General features: G+C 63.4%; 2 protein-coding genes across 3 annotated transcripts; one reads left to right on the top strand and one right to left on the bottom strand.

Annotated features, from left to right (window-relative positions):
- Positions 1–32: 32 nt before the first annotated feature.
- On the bottom strand, positions 33–5,381 carry Sapcd2 (suppressor APC domain containing 2). 2 transcript variants are annotated; one of them, XM_021261629.2, is made up of 6 exons: positions 4,644–5,369; positions 2,614–2,726; positions 2,173–2,319; positions 1,958–2,065; positions 1,784–1,876; positions 33–1,709 (listed from the first exon to the last, which is right to left on the bottom strand). In XM_021261629.2, exons 1-6 carry the CDS (start codon positions 5,146–5,148, stop codon positions 1,581–1,583), a joined length of 1,095 nt encoding a protein of 364 aa, XP_021117288.2. In that variant the 5' UTR covers positions 5,149–5,369; the 3' UTR covers positions 33–1,580. The 2 variants fall into 2 exon arrangements, with proteins under 2 accessions (XP_021117288.2, XP_087038759.1); XM_087182633.1 differs by lacking the exon at positions 1,784–1,876 and having other exon boundaries at positions 4,644–5,381.
- A 3,540-nt stretch (positions 5,382–8,921) lies between these two features.
- Uap1l1 (UDP-N-acetylglucosamine pyrophosphorylase 1 like 1) lies at positions 8,922–14,316 on the top strand. Its single transcript, XM_004848791.3, has 9 exons — positions 8,922–9,299; positions 9,429–9,633; positions 9,734–9,909; positions 10,095–10,267; positions 10,569–10,762; positions 11,164–11,304; positions 11,658–11,843; positions 12,369–12,435; positions 12,815–14,316. The coding sequence occupies exons 1-9, from the start codon at positions 8,951–8,953 to the stop codon at positions 12,905–12,907; spliced, it is 1,584 nt and encodes a 527-aa protein (XP_004848848.2). The 5' UTR covers positions 8,922–8,950; the 3' UTR covers positions 12,908–14,316.
- The last annotated feature ends 445 nt before the right edge of the window (positions 14,317–14,761 follow it).

Here is a 14,761-nt window from a genome sequence, read left to right as displayed (position 1 = left end):
GACTCCGGGAATTCAAGATCAGAAAGCATAAATACAGTTGGAAAATGTATTAGGCAAGCAGAAACTTTCCTTTGGACCTGAGAGTAAACCAAATTAAATACACAAGGGCAGATGTGGTTTTGACTAGAACACATCACTATGGAAACACCAGGTTTATCTGAGAAGATCTGAGAACAGGAAGTGGGTGGACCATATCAGAGGCCCCGACACAGGGCTTTGGTGACTCCGCAGCACCGTGGATCTTGGGGAACTGAGCCTAAGCCTGGACCCAGCAGGCCAGCCCAAGTGGGGCCCCTCCTCCACCCCACCGCTACCAGGGCTCACCCCTGCCTCCTGTGCCCCAGGGCTCCCTTTCCTCTCCCACCCTGGGACGGAGGAGCAGGTCCCAGACCCTGGAATCTTTCGTCCTGTGTAAAGAACAGGACGGGGTGTGCTCTGCCCCCACCTCACCTTGGGGCCTGTTGGGGAGGCCTGGGGCACAAGGGAGGGGCACCCTGGCACCTGCAGCCCCCACCAGGCTAAAGCTGGGCCTACTGCAGACTGCTCTGTGGGACTCAGCCTGATACCGGCCAGGAGGATGCAAACCCATGCCCAAGCCAGGCATGGAGGCCAGTGCTGCAATCCTAGCAACCCGGAAGCCGAGCCCTGGGAGACTGCCTGGCTACTACATAACCAGTTCAAGGTCAGCCTGGGCTGGAGTGAGACTCTGTCTCAGAAAAAAAAAAAAAAAAAAAAGCCAATTCAGGCGCCAGTGCACGCCTGTATCCCAGCACTCTAGGAGGGAAAGGCAGGAGTGCGAGTTCCAGCCCAGCCTGGGGAACTTAAGAGATCCTATATGAAAATTAAAAAGGGCTGAGGATGCAGCTCACTGCAGAAGTCTTGGGTTCAATCCCCAGTACTACAAAACAAGGAAAAGAAAACCAAACAAAAAGAAAAAAACCCAAACAAACCCAAAGCCGTATCCTCTTAGGGCCTGGCAAGCCCAGCCCTGCCCCGCAACAGCACCTGCCAGGCCTGTGCAGCTGCAGCCAGCTCCTTTCCCGCCCTGGGGCTCCCCCAACAGGCCAAGCAGAGCCCCCTCTCAGAGGGCACCTCATGCCCCAGTCTGTTCACATCTGAGCCGCAGACAGTGTCTTAAAGGCCTGGCTGAGGGAAGGCATCTGTTCCTGCATCCCCGGGCACTGGGTCCCCAAGTCTGGGTGTACCCAAGGCCCCAGTGTCCCTGCATATGGCAGCGGCAGGTCTGGGGCCAGTGCTCCCTTCTCGCCCTCTTCTGGCCATGATTGGAAGTGCAGCCTGGAGCGGCCGCTCTTCCTAGAGACCCAGGAGCCCAGGGTCAGAGCAGGAGGGGACAGGGCAGCTGTAAATGTGCCCTCCCTCCCCAGGGATGCCTGAGATCTGGAGGCAGAGGTGGGGCCCCCACTGTCTACTGACAATGGCAGGAGCAGCTCTGGGCTGTCACCCCACCCAGGTCGCAGTCTGAGGCCAGAACTGGTTTGCATCTAGGTCAGGAAGCCCAGACTGCAAGGGGTAGGTGGGGCCCCTCAAGGACCCCAACCCGCGGCATCTCCATCCGTCCACTAGATGAAGGTGGAGTCCAGGGGCCCGGCCTCCTGCTGGCTGAGTGCTCGAGCCTCGAACAGCTGCTTGATGAGCGCTGACTTCTCCTGCTCCAGCTGGGTGATCCTCTCGCTCTTGTCAGTCACCTCCTGGGTGGACAGGCAGGCGGGGCCGGTCAGGGCCTGCTGGAGCCCTGGCCCTCAGCCCCCTGCCTGCACCTCACCTGGGTTAGCAGCCGGTTCTGCTCCTTCAGCATGAGGATGGTCTGCTGCTGCCAGCTGGGGGGCGAGGATGAGGCGGGGGCTGGGCCGGGAGCCTGCGGGGGGCAGGGGTGTCAGCTGGACCTCTTTGGGGCAGTCTTGGGGACCGCAGTGCCAGGAGACAAGGGGGCACTCACCGCGCAGGCACAGGCGGCAGCCAGCAGCTCCCCCAGGCACCGTGCCACCTCCTGCACCTTGGGCAGCAGCCGGCCCAGAGGGCGGGGGCCCCCGGCAGTCCCGAAGTCCTGGAGAAAAGCCGGGACGAAGGGCCATGAGTGGTTCCCACGCTGGCACCCCCCATGGTTGCTCAGAGCCCAGGGGGAGCCCCAGGCACCTCGGTCCCAGCACTCACAGCGCCCGCTCTGCTCTGGCCCAGCCGGTGCTGGTGCTCCTGCACCCGCTGCAGCTGCTGCTGGTACCAGTCTCGGCCTCGCGCCATCATCTCCAGGCCCTGCAGCAGCAACTCCTGCTCCTGCTCCAGCTCCTTCACCTGCTTCAGCTGCAGCCCCAGGGCGCAGGGCACACACACCAGTGAGCTCCCAGTGCCCCACAGGGATCCCCTCTACCGAGTTCCCCAGGAAAAGTGGCTGAGCCCTGACTGGCACCCCCTGTTGCAGGGCGTGCCAGGCCAAGCTCAGGACCTCGTGGGTCCTCTCTATCTGGCCTTGGTCAGCTCTCCAGGAGACCAAGGTCTCAGAGCTGACTGGTGCTCCCAACAAGGTCCCAGATACCCTTCCCTGACCTCCAGCCTCCTGACAACATGAAAGCCCCTCAGTGCCCCGGCCCCTCTCACCAGGCCACAGTCCACGCCATTGGTGATCGTGTGCCTCCGACGTTCTGCTCGGGCCCGTGGGGCCCGCCGGGCATCCCCCACACCCACCTCGGGGGCCCTGCAGGCTACAGCACCTGTAGTGGGCAGGCAGGGACCTGGGTTTCCTCTGGGCCCACTCCCACTCAACATCCCAGCCCATCCCAGACCCCCCAAGCAACCCCCTGATGCCAATCCCAGGCAGCAGACCTGCATCACCTGGAAGTCTGGACTATCCTCACCCTAGGGCAGGTGGCCCGTGTTCATCCCACCCCTCCACCCCCACCCCCTTTGGAGAGCCTGAGCTCCCCAGGGCTGCATCCATCCAGGTGTTCACCTCCCATCCCCACATCTTGGGGGCTCAGAGGCTGCTGGGTAGAGGCTGAGAGATGGGCAGGCAAATTGCTGTGTGGACATAGCCTGGTGCAGGGTGGTGCAGGTGGCCTGGGAATGACAGCAGCATAAAGGTATCGCACACAGAGTCCTAGAGCTCAGCCCTGAAGTTGCTGGGGGCCCATGTGAGAGCCTCCCTGTCCTCAGCAGAGGGGTGTGCATGTGGACCAGGGCACCTTCCCTCGGCCTCCCAGCTCTACCCCTGCACCAGGCTCACCCTGAGGCCACGCCCCAGGGCCCGGCCTGGAGTGGGGGGTGACACGGAGCTGGGCCCAAAGGAGCATCAGTTCTGGCTCCAAGCAGGCCCAGCACATTTATGTCCCAGCCTGTGCTGCACGGCCAGCAGAGCTGCAGTGGGAGGTGCACAGTCATGGCACTGCTTGGAGAGTGGGCAAGGGAATGCACTAGAAGGGAAACTGGTCCACAGGAGGAGAAGCCTGGACCTCGGGAGCTCTCATTCATCCTGGGGAGCCTCACTGAGAAGCGGGAGGTGGTCTTGGGGCTTCTGATTTGGCATCCCAAACACCAGCTGTCACTCAAGCCGGCATTACTCCTTGTCTGAGCTGGGTTTGCCTGAGAAAGGTGTAGCCAGAGTCTGGCCTGAGACCTGCAGGTCACAGGTGGAATGCTGCCCAGGAGTGGTGTCATGCACAGGGCGTGGGGCTGACTTCAAACTGCCACCTCGTGGATGACCAGCTACACCCAGGAGCCTCCCCCACCCTAGGGACAGGAAGGCTGGGCTGGGAGGTGCAGGAGGAACCCCAGTGGGGAGCAGGGCAGCTGGATCAGTTCCCCAGGGAGGCCAGGGCCCCTGCAGCTGCAAGTGCCAGTGAAAGGGCTGGAGAGAGGCCTGGCCAGGCTGGCAGAGCAGCAGGTGGCAGCAAAGGGACTGACAGCTGCCTGATGGATGGGCTGCACCTGGCAGGGCTGAATGGGCTGAGGGGCTGGGGAGGCCTCAGGCTCCTCGGAGAGGCCAGTGCCCACCCCCAGCCATAATGCAGGTCCTGTTCCCTGGGCAGGAGGGTGGAAGCAGACAGGGGGCCATTCAGAAGTCTCCTGTCCCTGCCAACGGGACGGAAGCTAGGAGGGGAGCCTGAGGGGGTCCCCAGAGAACATGGTCTGTCCCTTGGTGGCATCTGCTGCGACCCAGCCCTGAAGGTGGTGCGGGACACACACACACACACACACACACACACACACACACACAAACACACACACAGGCGCGCACCTTGTTCTTCCTGGCCCTGCCCAGGACCAGGTGCTTCTGGGCACCTCCCACAGCTCCTACCTGCCCAGCCCTCCGGGCTGAGCTCTCAGGCTGAGCAGGGACAGTTTTGGGTACCCTGACTTGTCGAAGGACACATGGCTGCCTGAGCAGTCACAGAGATGAGGCTGAAGGCCCAGGTGTCCCCAGGTGTGCGGCAGGATCGGGAGGCGGGTGCCCTCCCTCACACTGGGCAGTGTCCGGGTGCCCTGCTTGGCCTCAGCACAGGATGATCCTGGTGGGCTTCTGGAGTCACGCTCCTGCCCACGGGTGCTAGTGACCTCCGATGGCCCCCAGCACAGCTGGACTGGACGCAGCTCCTCTCTGCCCCGCCCTGCAGCCACTGTCCCGCACTCACCCGCGTCGGTGCCCGTTCTCCGCTCCAGCCCCGCGCTCTGCGACCGCGCGGGCTCGGTGGGGCAGCTCGCCGCCTTGACCGGGGCGCCAGGCCTCTCGGGGCTGCGGGGCGGCACGGGGCGCGGGCTTAGGGGCAGGGGCTTCCGCTCCAGCACGGTGCGCGGGTCCCCCGGCCGGGCCGGGCCGCGCGCGGGGTCTCGCGGGCCGCCGTCGGCGCCAGGCAGGGAGGTGCGCAGCCCTGCCACGAAGCGCTCAAAAGTGAGATAGCCGCTAGCCGGGGCGGCGCGGCGCAGGCCCTCGAGCACGCCGCGGGGCAGCTCGTTCGCGTCTGCGCCCTGCCAGCGGGACTCGATCTCGCGCAGGTGCACGTAGCCGCGCCGCCGGTCGTCCAGGATGTCGAACAGCGTGCGCAGGCTCTGCAGGAAGGCGCGCGGCAGCCCCTCGGTGCCCGGCGCGGGTGCGGCGGGAGGCCCAGGACCCCGCTCGGCCGTCGCGGCCCCGGCCATGGGCGCCGGGCTCCGTCCCAGCGCGGCCCGAGGGCGGGACCGGCCCTGCGCGCAGCTGCCTGACAATGGCGGCTACTTTTGAATGGAGCCCTCCGCGCGGCGGAGGCCCTCATTAGCATGCGCGGCGGCCATTGGCCGAAGCGGGCCCCTCTGCTCCCGGATTGGCTGGGCGGCAGCCCGCCCTGGTTTGATTTTTTTCCTGCCCTGGGGCTCGCGCGGCACCTCCCCCACCGCCTGGCTGGGACTGGAAGCCAGAGCCGAGGCCCCGCCTACCTCGAGGCCCCGCCCCCAACATCCTCGCGGCCCCGCCTTCCGCCTCCACGCCCACCAGCCCTTCCTCCCGCCCCAACCCCCCGCATCTTCTCCCACAGGTGGGGCCTGGCGCCCTACCGAGAAGCTGTCCCCAGGAGCCCTCGTGGGCAGCGATGGGAGGGCGCAGCCCTCCAGAGTCTCACCTTTTCCTCCCAGCTTCCTAGGGCCGCCTCCCTGAGGGTCTCTTGGCCACAGCCACCAGCCGAGGTGGCCCTCTCCTGCACCAAGCCGGCTCCCTGAGGATCCAGGCTCCAGCCAGCTGGGCGCCCCTCACAGAGGCCTCTCTGTCCTCACTGCAGCCCCGCGGGACAGCCTGGCCTGCCCTGCCGGCTGCAGGACAAAGCCACTTCTCCTGTGTCCCCAGATGCCCATCCGGTCACTGGCTCCTGTGGCTTTGCAGCCCCTCCCTCCGTGGACTCCTCCTTCAGCTGTCCTGGGCTCAGAGCCCTGCACCCCCAAGGCCTCTGCTGCGTTTCCAGCAGGATCTGCTCTCCAACTCGGTGGGCTCGGATGAGAGGCCCCAAGCCTCAGCCTGTGTTCTGGCTCCAAGAGCCCATCTCAGCGCTGGCCCAAGAACTCCCAGAAGCCAGGCTGGGGTTCAGGGCATTTCTCTGCCTCTGCCTGCCCTCCTGGCTCTGCCCTGGGTCCACCCAACCCCCCACCGTCGTCCCAGGCTTCCAAAGGCCTCAGCAGGGCCCACACGTCATCTGTAGCTTCTGCCTTCTCAGGGCACTGTCCGTTCTCGAGCCCCTCTGGGCAGGCTCAGCTGCTGTCTCCCGGCCTCTGTGTCCTCGGCTCCAAGGCACCCGTGTGTATATCTCAGGCTTCAGGGACAGCTGCCCTGGCCGACAGCGCTGGGCCCACTCCCACTCAAAGTTGGGGCAACTTTATGGTGACGTTGGCAGGCAGATGGAGGGTTGAAAGGCTGTGTGCCCACCCCTGGCCTTCCCCTGCTGTAGTCCTTGGGCACCCACCTTCCCTCACTTCTGGGCCCTGGCACCTGGTTCCTCTTAGCAGGAAGGCACACTCCCCTCTACGCCTGGCTCATCTCCACACATCCTTTCACATCTGCCAAAGTACCGAATCCTGCCACCCCACCCCCCAAAGTCTGTCGGATGCCCGACATTAGATGCTAGACTAAGGGGGTGGTTGCCCTGTGAGTCCTTGTGCTGTTTCAGAGCAGAGGGCCTGGCCAGGGCCTGGCATGGGCATGGCCCACTGAGGGTACTCAGTGGATGGCCAGCAGGCACACAGGAGAGCCTGTCCAGGAGAGGCCACAATGGTAGTGCCATCCTTGGGTGGGACACCAAGGCTTTCGAGCCCTGGACAGCTCTATGGGCTGGCATGGAGGCCAGTGTGAGTGTGGAGGCCACCGGCCGCCTCCAGGGGAAGAACACAACCACAGAGTATCTCTCCAGAAACTTCCTGTGACCCTGCTCTGTACAGAACAATGGGCCTGGGTGGCTTCAAAATGGTGTGCCCAACCACACTGTGCAGAAAGCGGGAGCCAGCCTGTTCTGAGCTTGTGTGGCTGGCCCTGGAGGAAGGCCTGGAGGGGCCAGGGGTCAGTGCCTGCCTTTGGGGGTGGGACGAAGGCATGACCCACATCCTTCCCAGCCTGACCTCTGACCACTTCCTCCTTGCTTCTGCTTCCCACCCTGGCCTGACTATCCCAACTCAGAAGCTTTCAGGCCCCTGAGGGCTTCCAGGGCTCAGACCAGGCCCAGGGATCCAGGCAGCCCCGGGGCTCTCAAGGAACCCACTCCAGCTTTAGTTATGTTCTTGCCGTGGCAGCACAGAGGCCCTTGGGGAGAGACGGGCAGGGCCCACGCCCCTCTGCCCATGAAGTAGCCCCTGCCCTGAGCATGGAGAGAGGGACCGAGTGCCACTCAGTCCCCGATGCTCCAGAGCTCTCTGGTCTCCACCTGGCCTCTGCACCCGGCCAGCTTGGACACCGCCCTAAGGCAAAGGGCAGGAGGCTGATTGGCAGGTGTCCAGAAGTTGCCACGCCCCCTTCTGGACCCCGCCCACCCAGACAGGTTGTTCTGGTCCTGCAGTTACCTCTGGCTGCACAAACCTTTTCCAAGCCTGCTGATCGTGGCCCCACACTACCTTGAGGCAGGACTTGGGGTTCACCTGCCACCTCAGCTGCTTAGCCCTGGAGGGGTGATTAGGGGTGCCATGGACTCTGGTCCAGTGATGCTATCCCACTGTCTGCTGTGTGCTGCGAACTGATGTAAGGGGTGGGGGCGGACCAATGAACCAAACAGCAGCCCCCTTTGTGAGTCTGCAGCCTTTGTGGGGGCTAGGTGGCAGAGAACACAGAAAGGCAACAGGTCACCAAACTCTCTGGGGAGGAGGTGGCCTCCGCTGGCCTGTGAAGCCCCACTTTGTCCCTGGGGCCGTGGGGCTGGAAGGAGATGACGCTGTTTTAACAGGGATTTCCTGGGACAGACCTTTGGGAGGTGATACTTCTCATTCTGGGTCCTTCAGCACTGTGAATTTGCTTTGTGTTTTGCTTGTTTTGTTTTGAGACAAAATCTCCTTATCGAGTTTAGGCTGGCCTTGAACTCACTAATGTAGTCTAGGGTGGCCTCAAACTCGTGGTAATCCTCCTGTCTCAGCCTCCCAAGCGCTGGGATTACAGGCCTGTGCCACCACACCCAGCTAAACATGTGTATTTTTATATTTTTTTAAAACACGTATATTTTTAAAAGCCATTTACATGTATTATTTTCAGACTTAATAAAGCTAGTTTCTTAAAGAAAGTTTGTTCCCAGATAGCTAAAACTATGGTTTCTTTTTTTCACAAGGTGACTTTATAGAAAGCAATGAATCTTGAAATCCAGTATGTAGTTAAAATACAAGCAGGGAGGGGCTGCAGAGCAGCCTAGTCAGATGGTGGTGGGAAAGCGGACGGGGTGAAGGAGGGAGCCCCAGGTGTGTGACACCCAGTCCTGCTGGATCTGGGCCCTGCCCCAGCCCCTGCCCAGCTCTGGGTCTGGCCTCCCTCAGTCCTCTGGACAGCCCGGGTGGCCTTGGCTCCAGTGTTGGTGAAGGCATGCATACAGAGCTAGGGCCTTCTTAGGCCCAAACCTTGGCAAGGACGGACCTTCGTGGCTGTGGACCGGCAGGAAGCTGGGCGGAGGGCGGCTCAGAGGGTCCAAGCGGGGCCCCAGAACCCCAGCGGGATGTCCGCCTCCTGGACCTCCACGCCCCACTCCTCTACCTGCACAACGGTCTGGCCCCTCTGATCGTTCCAACTCCCCAGGGCGGGGAGCTCCGGCGCTGAGGATCCGGCCCGGAGCGAACCAGGGGCGGGGCGCCCTGGATCGGATGGGGCTGTCCTGTGGGCGGGGACAGAGGAGACCTGGGCCTGCGATTTAGCCCGAAGCCGGACTATAGGCAGGGAGGGACCGGACGGGGCGGGGCCAGACAGGACCGGCCGGGTCGAGGCGGGGCGCGCTGGGCCAGCCCTCCGGGTCTTGTGATGCTGGGCCGACGGAGCGCGCGGGTCACGAGTTCTAGCTCAGCGCGTGGCCTCGGCGACATGGCCACCGAGGCGGACGTGCGCGCCCGACTGCAGCGCGCGGGCCAGGGCCACCTGCTGCGCTTCTGGGCCGAGCTGGGCCCGGGGCCGCGCGCCGCGCTGCTAGCGGAGCTGGCGCCGCTGGAGCCTGACGCACTACGCGAGCACTGCGCCTCGGCGGCTGAGGCCTGCGCGCGCGCCCCCGGCCCCACGCCCGGCCTGGCCGCGCGCCTGCGGCCCCTGTCCCCAGAGCGCGTGGGCAGCGCCAGCCGAAGCGACCCTGAGACGCGCCGGCGCTGGGAGGCGGAAGGTGGGCGGCGCGGGGTCCCGGGCGCGGGAGGCGCGCGGGGGTTGGCTCACCTGCCGCACCCCGCCCACACGAGCCCCAGGGAGCTGCTTGCCCGGCACCTTGGCATCCTCTCACGGCTCCCCCTCTTAGGTTTCCGCCAGATTGCCCTGAACAAGGTGGCCGTGCTGCTGCTGGCTGGCGGGCAGGGTACCCGTCTGGGCGTCACCTACCCCAAGGGCATGTACCAGGTGGGGCTGCCCAGCGGGAAGACCCTGTACCAGCTGCAGGCCGAGCGGATCCGGCGCGTGGAGCAGCTGGCTAGTGAGCGCCACAGAACCCGCTGCACCGTGCCTTGGTGCGTACTTCTGCCCCACTGGGCCGCACTCGGCACCGACCCAGACTGTGCTGGGCCAGGCCCCTAACGGTGATCACCGATGTCTGTCCATCCCTGCCAGGTACATCATGACTAGCGAGTTTACGCTGGGACCCACGGCCAAGTTCTTCAAGGAGCACGACTTCTTCCACCTGGACCCTGCCAACGTGGTCCTGTTCGAGCAACGCATGCTGCCCGCCGTCTCCTTCGAGGGCAAGGCCATCTTGGAGCGGAAAGACAAGGTTGCCATGGCCCCAGGTAGGCCACCCTGAGACAGAGGGGCGCGCAGCCAGGACAACTCAGTGCGCAGGGGTCAGGAGGCCTGAATCCCAAGCTGGACATGGACTGGTCGCCTTCCCTCTCTCTGTGATATCTGACACTTAAGGTGGGAGTGGGCGTTTCCTAGTTGTGGCCCGCGGTGAGGCCCATTCCTCTGTCTGCAGATGGTAACGGGGGTCTGTACCGCGCTCTGGCGGACAACCAGGTCCTAGAAGACATGGAGCGTCGTGGAGTGGAGTTCGTGCACGTGTATTGTGTGGATAACATCCTGGTGCGGCTGGCCGATCCAGTCTTCATTGGCTTCTGCGTGCTGCGGGGCGCGGACTGTGGTGCCAAGGTGCGCGTGGACCCCGCCCCCGCCGGACCAGCCACGCCCATGAGGCCACGCCCCTCAGTCTAGCGAGTCCCGTCCCAGTAGGTCACACCCACACAGAGCCCCGCCCAGCAGCCTTGCCAGCCTCCATTCTGGGGGTCATGCCCCCAAACTCCGCTCCTTCCCCGAGCCTAGTCCCGCCCCTGTGGGTGGAGGGTTGACCCCATAGGGCCTCATTCCTATAGGTCACGCCTACACAGAGCCCCGCCCCGTGTCCAGTCCCGTCACCCCCAGCCTGACCCTGACCCCTCCCTGCTGGGCACAGGTGGTGGAAAAGGCCTACCCGGAGGAGCCTGTGGGCGTTGTGTGCCAGGTGGACGGTGTCCCCCAGGTGGTGGAGTACAGCGAGATCAGCCCTGAGACTGCAGGGCTGTGTGGGGCCGACGGGCGCCTACTCTACAATGTGGGCAACATCTGCAACCACTTCTTCACCCGAGGATTCCTGCAGAGGGTCACCAGGTGTGACAGCAAAGGGCTGCGTGGTGCCAACCAGGGCCACCCTCGCTGACCGACGACTGGTGGTGCTGGATGGGCTGAGAGTCCTGGGCCACAGCAGCTGGAGGCCAGACTGGCCGAGGTGGGGCTGAGGCCAGGAGTGGCTGCTGATTAGGAGGATCAAGATGCATGTGAGACAAGCCCAGGCCCTGGAGATCCAACATGGTCACGCTCTGTGGTGGCATCTACCTTCCATGAGCTGGACCTGTGCCTACTGCCCCTGCCCCTGCCCTGGCATTTGCATTTCCACAGGCAGGCAGGGATTTGGCTGATGGTACCTGGCCTTTGGCCCTGTGGTGCCCAGCTGCCAGCCTGACCAGGTGCGCCTGGCCTGAACCTTCTTTCCCCTTGCCCTCTTGCCCCAGGGAGTTTGAGCCTTTGCTGAAACCACATGTGGCTGTGAAGAAGGTCCCGTACGTGGATGAGGAGGGAAATCTGGTAAACCCGCTAAAACCGAATGGGATAAAGATGGAGAAGTTTGTGTTTGATGTGTTCCAGTTTGCTAAGTTAGTGGTAGAATCACTTATTTTTTTCCTTCTCCCCTCTTGCTATTCTGGTGGTGGGGTCTGAGCCCCAGCCTAGCAGGGCAGTGGTGCCCCAGAGGAAGTGGGCTCCAGAGTGGCAGCATGGGGAGTGTCTGGGCAAGCCCTGGGAGGACACGGCGGTCCCTCCACGTCCACCTTCACCAAGGACCTCCCTCCGGCCAGATTCATGGCTGGTGGGAGTGGGAGGGAGAACATGAGGTTATCAGACTTACTCAGTGCCTGTGGGTCCCCGGGCCCGTGAACCTGGCCAGCCTGGCCTGTGCATACTGGGCCACTGGCTGGGACATGCGATGATCGGCCCTTCTTCCTGCCAGGAACTTCATGGCCTTTGAAGTATCTCGCGAGGAAGAGTTTTCCCCGCTGAAAAATGCTGCCACAGCGACCAGGGACAACCCTTCCACTGCCAGGCGGGCCCTGCTCACTCAGCACTACCAGTGGGCGCTGCAGGCTGGGGCCCACTTCCTGGATGCACACGGGGCCCAACTTCCTGAGCAGCCCATGTGAGTGGGCCTGGGCTGTCCTGCAGAAGGGTCGTCCCAGGGCCCCAGCCGCTCTGCTGCTGCCCCTGCATCACACCAAACACAGGTTGCGCCCAGCCGGCCCCTGCATGAGGACTTTTGGCTCAGCTCAGCCGCTCAGCCTGATACCTCAAGTTCTGCTCAGGGCCCCAGGGCGGGTTGGGGGGCCAAAGCCCCAAACTGATTAGTAAGCTTTGACACTGAGGCTCAGCTATGACCCTTAGCAAGCAGCAGAGTGGCTTGGCTTGGAGCTGGGAAGGAATAGGACTTAGAGCTTCTGTCTCCCAGGTTACGTGGGGCGACAGCTGGGCCTGGCTTCCTAGGCTTTGCACAGGGTGCCCTGGGGTGGTTTCTAGCCCAGCTTAGCCTGTCGCTGCCCGACACCACAGGGGAAGAGCTCACAGAGAAGGGGCTGCAGGGCTTGTGTGTGGCGCTGTCCCTGCTTGGGAGTGCTGGGGTGGCTTGGGGTCCCCAAGAGGCAGTTGCTGACCAGCATATTCTCCACAGCTTGCCCCAAAATGAAGACCCTCCTGCCATTTGTGAGATATCACCCTTAGTATCTTACTCTGGAGAGGTGAGAGTCACCCATTCCTGTCGGGTTTTCCTGGGGTCTGGCTTCCATGAACCAGAGGAAGACTGGGGAGCTGTGGGTGCTAAGGTGAACAGATCACCAGCCTGCCTTAGTTTACAGTGGGGTAAATGGACCCTTAATGTTGCACAGCACCTTCAGGTATGCAGGTGGAGTGAGGTGTCCTGGGAGGGTATGCTGGGGGCCACCGCAAGCCTGAGGCCAGGCTTAGGCCAGGCAGGTATTGTGGGAGTCTTGCAGGGGAGGGACCCCTCACTCTGCTGATCCCCCACTCACTCCAGGCAGAGCTGGGTCCTGACCCAGGGCTGGCTGCTGCGGCCACTGAGGGGTGGGCTCTCAGCCATGGTGTCCTGCTCGTTTCCAGGATCTGGAAGCCTGTCTTCAGGGCCACAAGCTCTGGTCCCCATTCATCCTGAACGAGGACCAGGCCAGGGTGCTGAGGACCCAGGAGGCCTGACCTGCTCCCAGACTGGCCAGCTGGTGGTCCTCAGGTTGGGGCAAAGCCCTGGCCCCGCTCCGGGTTTGCATCTCCAGTCTGCAAGACAGAAGGGAACCTGCCGGCTTACCCCACAAGGCTGGGACCTCTCCCACCACTCACAGACATATAAGCGATGGGCAATCTGCTGTGGGCCCTTTGGCTGCATTTCTGACTGAGACTCAACTGAGAGGCGGAGGGTTTGGGGAGTGGGAGTGGGTGAGAGGAAGCCGTATCATCCTGGAGGAGCTGCAGTGGGGAAGCCAGCCCTGGTGTCTTGAGGGCCCCACGTTCTCCAAGGCAGATGAGAAGGTGCACAGTCCCGGCAGCCGGGCACCAGGCACTGGCTCCAGTTCTCAGGTCCACCGCCCAGGGCATGATTGAGGCAGCCCCCTCGCCTGGGCAGCTGGACCGGCCACCGGGGAGAGGGGGATAGTCTTACCTGCATCCCCGGCTGAGGCCACAGGCGCTGCCCAGCTGTCCAGGCTGCCCTGCAGGAGCCCGCCCTGCCTCCAGATTTCTCCCAAGGACTCAGCCTCTCAGCTGTTGGGCAGTTTGCTGAATTCAAGGGCTTTCCCCAAGAACCTGAGACAAATACTGTGGCCCCCTGGTTGATTTGGTTTTCATCCCCTCACCTACCTGCCTGTAGCTTCTGACAGATCTTGGTGCTCCAGGTCTTCCCAAGCTCCCCATGCTGGACATGCAGCCTTGGTATGTGGTGCCCTGGCCCTGCACCTGGACCAGGCTCTGACTCTTGTGCGGCTGCTCTGAAGGGCAGCGCCTCTTGCTCACCTGTGTTCCTGAGAGAAGGCACTGGCACTCCCTTCCCCAAGAACAGCTACAAAGCTAAGTCTCGGCCACCGGCCCCAAGCTTGTCCCCAACAGGAGAGGGTGTGAGCCAGAAGGATGCCTTCGCCCAGTGGCCTGGAGTCCAGGAGCCCAGCTGAGGGCCGGGGTCAGGCCACACTAGCCATGATGGCACCGTCACCTCGGCTCTGCCAGGAGCACAAACCTCGAAGGCACAGAGGGCTTGCACCGAGTATGATGCGGACCCCTCGCCCGGGCCATCTCCCACCTGCTCCTCCGCCTCGCTCCAGTTTTGCAAATTCTGCTTGTGAGTGCAGTGAGGAGTGCTTAGCTTGTGCCTTTGCACGGTTCCAGGGAGATGCCAGGCGGCCTTCAGAGTCTGCCATTCATCCCATAACGTGGGGGTCCAGGGTTCCCAGGCGGCTCGCGGCGTTCCCGCCTTGCAGAGCTCTCCCTCAGGCCGCCCCTCCTCACGAACACCCATCGCCCCTGACCCCACACTGTCCCGAGCAAACGACTTGAAAGTTGTCGATCTTCACTCCTGCAGACGGACACACGGAATAAACTCGGGAGCCCTGACTGACCCTCCCTGGCAGGTGCAGTTGCTGGGGAGCCCACGGGTGGCGGGGACCAGGGCCACCCTGGCGGGCCCGGGAAACCCTCGTGTTTCTGTCCAGCTCTGGCGGGGTCGCGAGGCCACCGTCTCCCGGGCGACTCGGGCAGCGGCGTCTGCGGGCCTCGCTGGCTGGCCGCAGAGCTGTGCGTGGGAAGAGACCGAGGGCTCCTCACAGGCACCAGGGAAGGGGCGGTGCGGTGCAGGATGAGACCGTGGGCGCCCTTGTTAGGGTCTCGGACCGGCCGCGGCTGCAGCCTCCGGGCACACAGGACTCCGGCCAGCTCCCGCGTGGGCAAGGATCACGTCACGGCCGCAAGCCAAGGGACTGCGCAGGTCAGGCAGCGCTCGGCGCATGCGCAAACGACCCAAGCTAAGGCGTGAGAGTGTGTAATGCTCAAAGCCATGAGAGGGTG

This window comes from Heterocephalus glaber, unplaced genomic scaffold, assembly GCF_053883595.1.
Source record: "Heterocephalus glaber isolate CG9 unplaced genomic scaffold, H.glaber_assembly_v1.0 deba00001479, whole genome shotgun sequence".
NCBI classification, from domain to species: Eukaryota; Metazoa; Chordata; class Mammalia; order Rodentia; family Bathyergidae; genus Heterocephalus; species Heterocephalus glaber.
The sequence above is the reverse complement of the archived record's forward strand: the minus strand, read 5'-3'. Positions and strand labels throughout refer to the sequence as shown.

What these genes read in the sequence shown, in the direction of transcription:
- Sapcd2 (XM_021261629.2), bottom strand. Translation starts at nt 5,148, where the DNA reads ATGGCCGGGGCCGCGACGGCCGAGCGGGGTCCTGGGCCTCCCGCCGCA. An exon ending in GAGAACGGGCACCGACGCGG is followed by an intron (nt 2,727 to 4,643) that starts GTGAGTGCGGGA and finishes TGCCCACTACAG; the next exon opens with GTGCTGTAGCCTGCAGGGCC. An exon ending in AGAACCGGCTGCTAACCCAG is followed by an intron (nt 1,710 to 1,783) that starts GTGAGGTGCAGG and finishes CTGTCCACCCAG; the next exon opens with GAGGTGACTGACAAGAGCGA.
- Uap1l1 (XM_004848791.3), top strand. Translation starts at nt 8,951, where the DNA reads ATGCTGGGCCGACGGAGCGCGCGGGTCACGAGTTCTAGCTCAGCGCGT. An exon ending in ACCCGCTGCACCGTGCCTTG is followed by an intron (nt 9,634 to 9,733) that starts GTGCGTACTTCT and finishes CATCCCTGCCAG; the next exon opens with GTACATCATGACTAGCGAGT. An exon ending in GCGCGGACTGTGGTGCCAAG is followed by an intron (nt 10,268 to 10,568) that starts GTGCGCGTGGAC and finishes TGCTGGGCACAG; the next exon opens with GTGGTGGAAAAGGCCTACCC.